Source organism: Chinchilla lanigera, unplaced genomic scaffold (genome assembly GCF_000276665.1).
Source record: "Chinchilla lanigera isolate Chin_1 unplaced genomic scaffold, ChiLan1.0 scaffold00011, whole genome shotgun sequence".
Taxonomy (NCBI): domain Eukaryota; kingdom Metazoa; phylum Chordata; class Mammalia; order Rodentia; family Chinchillidae; genus Chinchilla; species Chinchilla lanigera.
In genome coordinates, this window is record NW_004955412.1 from 26,689,841 (window position 1) to 26,696,511 (window position 6,671).

Here is a 6,671-nt window from a genome sequence, read left to right on the forward strand (position 1 = left end):
TTCTTTGTCTTTGGAGAAGCATTCCAGGGCTAAGTCAGGACTGCAAAGTTAACTTTTTACAACCCCTTTGGGATGTTTCTCAAGACACATTTTGAGGCTTGCATTAAGGGTAGAATTATTCTATCTTAAAATGATATACTAAGAGTCGCCATCCCCTGCAGGAGCTGAGGTCTAATTAGAGGAAGTCTAGCCATGGAGGGTGCTCTGGAAGGGGATTTCAAGACCGACTGTGGTCCTTTCTTTATCTTCATTTTTGCTTCCTGGCTGTTGTGAGGTGGACAGACCTCTACTTCCATGTACTCCCGCCATGAGGTACTATGCCACACCAGGCCCAAAGCACCAGGGCCAAGTGACCATGATCTGAAACCATAAGCCAAAATAAATCTTCCTTCTTAAAAAAATGACTTTCTCAGGTATTTCATCACAGTGACAGAAAGCTGACTCACATAGTCTGATGAAATTTACAGTATGCTTTACCTGAGCCTGTGCATATCCAGAACCTCTGAATTTGGCCACCTTTGTGCTGAGCTTAGGTCTTATCCTGGAAAGCTCACTGAGATCAGGTGCTCAGCACTGGGGCTCTCCTGGGTGCATCCTTGGCCATTCTTCCTGTCACTCTGTGAGAATCAGGCAGGAGCCAGTCTACCTTCTTGTAGTTGAAGGTAGGAGAGGAGAATTAGCAAAGAGAATGCAAATATTTCATGAAATTTCCAGAGTACATAACTGTTCTTTTGTTTACATCATATGACAGACTAGTGTAGAGAAGTTTCTTGGAGCAACACAGCCCTGGCTGGGAGGATCCCCAGTTACTTGGGTCCCTGTACTCAGAATGGAGGAGAAATGTGAAGAGATTTCAGGAGCACCAGGAAGAAAGTCCTGGCTGGGGTAGTGGTGTGAAAGTTGCTGCAGGCACTGTTAGCCACATGATGTGCCTCTGGGCAGGTCTTGTCTGCTGGGATCAGAGATGAATGAGCAGCTCATTCCTTAACAAATCATATGTAGTGTCTGGTCTGATTTGTATCTGCCTAAGAACTGGATTGCTGCCTCTTCCTCAACCCCTCTTGATTCACTGGCAGCAGCACAACAGGGTCAGTAGTACTAGCCTCATACTGCATATGTAATAACTATATTTAAAAATATACATTGTTTTTGGTAAATATATAAGATCTTACCACACCCTAGTGAGGTGCCCTTTGAATCTCTTTGATGAAGCCTGAGACAGAGTAGATGGCTTCTGTGGTCTCCATGTGCTGAGATGATTTTTTGCCACATTGTATGTGCAGTTTCTACTAAGAAAGCAATTAAGTTGTATTTTCTTTTTTGAAGCCTATTATACTAATTGTATAAATGTTAATTAAAATGATGCTGCTTCCCCACCTTAAGTTTCTGGTGCTCTCTCTCCCCACCCCCAACCCATCAGTAATGCACAGTGCACAGTGTTGAGCGCCTCAGCACCTCCACGGGCCTCTATTTTCCTTTGCCAGAAGGATTGTGAATGGAATCCCAGGACTGACTCTGGCCTGGGAGTTTGGACAACTGGGCCTTCTGGAAGGAGAACCATGGGGAAAAGTCCAGGGAGTACGTAGAAAAGAATCTCTAGGGCCAGACTACACAGCAAGACGTAGCTCTTCCCATCCACATCATTCTAGGATTAAGCTAAATGGGAGACCCTGAGAAAGCATTTAGTAAAAAAACTTTTTCTTAGTAGATTACAGAAAATTACTTCTGTTGACACACGTCCATTCTTATTCATGCTGTGGAGTTATTATTAGTGAGGTTCTCTATCTAGCAAGGTCACAGGTGATATCTTTGAGCAGGGATTTTGTTCTCTGGTCCTTGGACACCAGCAGGTTGCTCTTGCGATGTTGCAAGACTTGGGTTCTACTAACAGAGTGACTGAGTCAGTGTAGTCTTTCGAGTTGGGTTTATTTTTTTTTTATTTTTTGGTTTTTCTCCGGTACCAGGAACCGAACTCACGACCTTGCACTTGCCAGGCAAGCGCTTTGCCGCTGAGCTAAATCCCCAGCCCCTTCGAGCTGGGTTTAAATCTGCCACTTACCCTTTCTGTCACCTTGGCCAGATTTTTTTCTCATCTATACAAGAAATGTTAATGACTACTATACAGGCTCTTGTGAAAGAAAGAATCGTATAGAATAATGTTAAGCCTGAAGTATTGCAAACTTTTAATTCACATCTTATGTTGCTTTTGGGTGGGCTAATGACAATCTCTGAGACTTCAGTGCTGGGCTGGGTAATAATTATACCTTATACCTCCACAGGGTATGTCCCCCAAGTCAGTGGGTTTCCAGTTCTTAGGGTGGAAGAGAAGGTACAGAGGAGAGGAGGTAGGCTGACTCTTAAAGTCCACATTTAAGTAAGAGTGGATCCAGGGTCTAAAGTGTGCCTAGGGCTGCTGAGACACCAAAGCTACACATGTGTTTCTGGAGATCTATGTTTTAAAATTCCATCAAGTTTATAAAGTCTAGTTGGGCTTGCATCCCGCCTAATAGATAAATCCCAATCTGTTGTTTGGGGTTAGGGCTTTTGGAATAACAGCCCAGTACATCTCCATTTCCATGAAATCAGAAGGTTTAAATTTGGACTCTCCATGCTGGGGGAAGTCATTCCCTTAGGTATGGAAAGTCATTGCACAGTATGCCACACTGGTCCAGGCTCATCAGCCATCTGATCGCATACTATCTTTGGATGAGTCACACAGCCATGATTCCCCCATTTAAGAGCTAAAATATGCAAGAAAAAGCTAGTGGAGGAGAGAGAGACAGCCGATGAGGCAGGTAGCACCTGGGCCTTTTCCTCACACTGCCTCTGGGGAAACTCAGCTTCTGGCCTGGGCTCCCATTGGTTGCTGCTCTCGGCCTGGGATAATAAAGCTGGAGTAACTGCTTGACTGCTGTTGCTTCTAGGACCTAGGTACCACCGCTATGGGGAAGTACCTGCTGCTCTTGCTGTGCTTCACCTTGCTGTTGGACTTCACGCAAGGTGAGCCTGTGGGGATAGGAAGGATTAGGGCTGGGCCAGCGGACTAACTGGTGGCTAGAGATTATTGCTGGGCTTTGGGGAAGTGTGGGGCAGGGAGCAGGGCTTTTAGAGGCAATTGCCACACTTCATCACCCATACCTCTTTCTCTTCTTTGCTTTCTCCACCTTGGGCCCACCCCACTCCTCTCCTCCTCCTTCAGGCTCCTCTGCTCTCCTTCCTCAAATCTAATCCCTGCTAGTCCTAATTCCTCCAGCTTTCCTCTGGATAACCCTGAATTTGAATTGGAAAGGGGACAAGGAACGTTCTTTGCAGAGGATGAAGATAAGCAATAAAAGGACATGGAAGAGTGGTCCCAGAAATGGGATATGCCCTGAAGCAAGCCCTATCTCTTCCTTCCTGAAGCCTCGTCCATGCCTGGTAGTGTGTGGGGTGGGAATATTTTAGCTTCAGTCCTGCAAAGCCCATGAGGGCTTCCCTCAGGTATCTGCTCAGGGGAATGACCATTTTCCCTTGTCCAGCAGTCAGAGCCACTGTGTTGGCTGTCTCCTGACCATTGAGGCCCCTTCTGCCTTTCCAGGTCTGACATGTATCCAGTGTGATCGGACAAATGTTAATGGAGTTTGTGACACTAAGGAAGGCTTCTGCGAGACTCACAGTGGCCAGCAGTGCCTCCTGCAGAAGATCTATGAAGGTAGGGAGTACCTGCTGTCAGGGTGTCCCTTGCCTGGACTTGAGGGAGGTGACCCTCTTAGGAGCAGGGTTCGTGCTCCAATAAAAGTAGAAAAGGTTTCTCTGGCTTTGGTACTGGGCTGCCATAGTTTTGAGTAGGCCAACGGACCTATTAGGGGAAAAGAATGCTTGTTGAGGGGTCTCTGAGTGGTCTTCAAAGATCTAGGTAAACATATTCAGAAGTGACAGAAATTAAGACTGTAAAATCCCACCGGTAGCACTTTTAGAAACTGGATGTCTGCATGTGGGCACGATTAGGGGCTGGAGATCAGCTCAGAGAGGCCACCTCAGTCATCTCAGAATGGCTGATGTCCCTGCTCCCCTAGGAGCGTGGCTGCAGGGTAATGTGCTGTTTCTCCTCGTTCACTGAGTTGCTGATTCTGTCCACACATATTCATTGTTTACTCCCATCTTTCTTCCTTTTCAGATGACAAGCTCCAGTATGCTCGGCAAAGCTGTAGCAGCCTGTGCAGCCCCATGTCCCTCTTCTACACAAAATTTAAAGTGGAGTTCACGTGCTGCAATAATGCATCTTTCTGTAATAAGCTCTGAAAGGCCCAGCCCTCCCTCTCCCTCTCCTATGTTCCACAAAGCTTCCCCGCCCCCTTCAGCCTTTCTCTGTACTCCTGCAGCCTCAGCCTTAGGGCTGTCTTTTCCCAGCACAGCCCAAGACCTGTTACCTGCCTATACTCAGCCTCAGGCATTGCTCTTTCAACAGCTCCATCCAGTTCAGGCAGATGTGCTCTTTTTCCAACCAGCCCCAGTGCTCCTTCTTCCCTCTCTTCCTCTATCCTTCTTGACTGGCACAGAGCAAGCTCTCCCTTCTCTCCCTCTTTTTTCTTCTCCTTCTTCTTTTCCTCTTCCTCCTCCTCCTTCTTTTTCAAATATTTTCTAATTATTAATCACTAGAATTAGGCTCTGAACATGCAATAGTGAATACCAGATTGGACTCCTGCTCTCAATGGATCTTCAGTTCTGCCGGAGGACAAGGGCTTCAAAGTCTAGTCTCTGCCTTACTCTTGGGCTCGAACTGATAGCCTTGGGCATGCTGAGAACATGCTCTACCGTTGAACTCCACCCCAGCCCTGCATTTATATTTTGCAGGCACTCACGCACTGCTCTTCCTTAGTCTTCTGGAAACGCTCCATTTTGTAGCCTTTTCACTAATAAATACTGTCACGTTTGACCTTGATGTTGTTTGTAATTGTTATTTATTTATTTTATTGTTAGTAGTAATTTTTTTGTTTTGTGGTACTGGGGATTGAAAGGCCTTCACCCTGAGCTATATCCCCAGACCTTTTTTTATTAAATGTGTGGGTCAAAAATCTTAATATATTCTTAGTAAAAGTTCTGTGTCAAAGACATATATTGTGAATAATCTCCCAGTCTATACCTTATCTTTCAAAGTTTCTTTTTTCTTTTTTTTTTTTTCTTTTTGAGACAGGGTGTCGCTCTGCAGTTCAGGCTGGCCTTGAGCTCACTTTATAGCCCAGTCTGGTCTCGAACTCACAATGATCCTCCTGCCTCAGCCTCCCAGGTGCTGGGATTACAGGCGTGCGCCACAGTGCCTGGCCTTTCAAAGTTTCTTAAACAATAGTTTCCAAATATATGTAGATTACAAATTTAATAAAATTGTCAGTTTCTTTTATGACTGCTATGGACTCAGTGTTTGCTTCTTCTTGTATCTGTGTTCATATGTTAAAGTCTTATCCTGAATGTGATGGCATTTATCTATTTTTTAAAAATATTATTGCAGGACTGGGGGTTGTATCCAGGGCCTCCCCACTGAACTACAGGTCTGAGACCAGGTCTCAGTAAATCTCTAAATTGTTGAGGCTGGGTTCAAATTTACAGTTCTACCTCAGCCTCCCAGAGTGCTGGGATTATAGGTGAGGGGCACCTCTCTCGGCTGTGATAGTAAGAGGTGGATATTTGGGAAGTGATTAGGTCATGAGGGTGGAGCTCTCACAAATGACATTCACACCCTCATCAAAAAGACTGCACCACAAGGTGGGGTGTGGTGGTGCACTCCTGTAATTCCAGCACTTGGGAGGCTGAGCCAGAAGGATTGCTGTGAGTTGGAGGCTAGTCTGGGCTACAAAGTGAGTTCAAGGCCAGTTTGAACTGCACAGTGAAACCCTGTTTCAAAAAGAGCCCCCTGCCCCCCCCAAAAAAAAGTGTACCACAGAGAAGGACTGATTTCTTCTGCCATATGGGGTTGTAGGGAGACAGGGGCACAAGTCTTCATTAGACACTGAATTACTATTAGGGCCTTGATTGTAGATTTCCCAGCTTTAGAACTGTGAGAAATAAATTTTTGTTGTTCATACTATTTAACTCCCAAATATTTGGAGATTTTTGTTATCTTTCTGTTATGAATTACCAGTTAAATTTCATTACAGTAAGTAAACTTCCTTTGTAGGATTTATTTTAAATTTGTTAAAGTTTTATGACAATATAGTCTATCTTTGTGTATGTCCTATACACTCTTGAGAGAAATACGAACTTTATTATGTGTTCTACAAATGTCAGTAAAGATTAGATTGTGTATAGTTTATTCAGATATTCTAGCTAGTGATTTCTATTAATTTATCTATCAATCACTGAGAAGAATTTTGAAATCTGTAAGTCATATTATTATGAGTCCATCTATTTCTCCTTTCAGTTTCATTGGTTTTTCATTTGTACATCTTAGAATTCTGTTAGTGCATAAGACATTAAGGATTATTATATTTTATTGATGGATTGAAGTTTTTGGTTACTAATATTCCTCTTTCTATAAGATGATATCCATTGTTTTGAAATCTACTTTATCTGAGAATAATACAGCCACCAACTTTCTTTGGATTAGTGTTTGTTTGATATGTCCTTTTCCATCTTTTATTTTTAACTTATCTATATTTTTTCTTTGAAGATGGAAATTTTTTTTTTTTTTTTTTTTT

The 6,671-nt window shown here is 43.7% G+C and overlaps 1 protein-coding gene across 1 annotated transcript; it reads left to right on the plus strand.

The window, feature by feature from the left end:
- The first annotated feature begins 2,284 nt into the window (after positions 1–2,284).
- LOC102022900 (secreted seminal-vesicle Ly-6 protein 1-like) lies at positions 2,285–4,921 on the plus strand. Its single transcript, XM_005378468.1, has 4 exons — positions 2,285–2,345; positions 2,925–3,000; positions 3,578–3,691; positions 4,157–4,921. Exons 2-4 carry the CDS (start codon positions 2,943–2,945, stop codon positions 4,279–4,281), a joined length of 297 nt encoding a protein of 98 aa, XP_005378525.1. The 5' UTR covers positions 2,285–2,345; positions 2,925–2,942; the 3' UTR covers positions 4,282–4,921.
- The last annotated feature ends 1,750 nt before the right edge of the window (positions 4,922–6,671 follow it).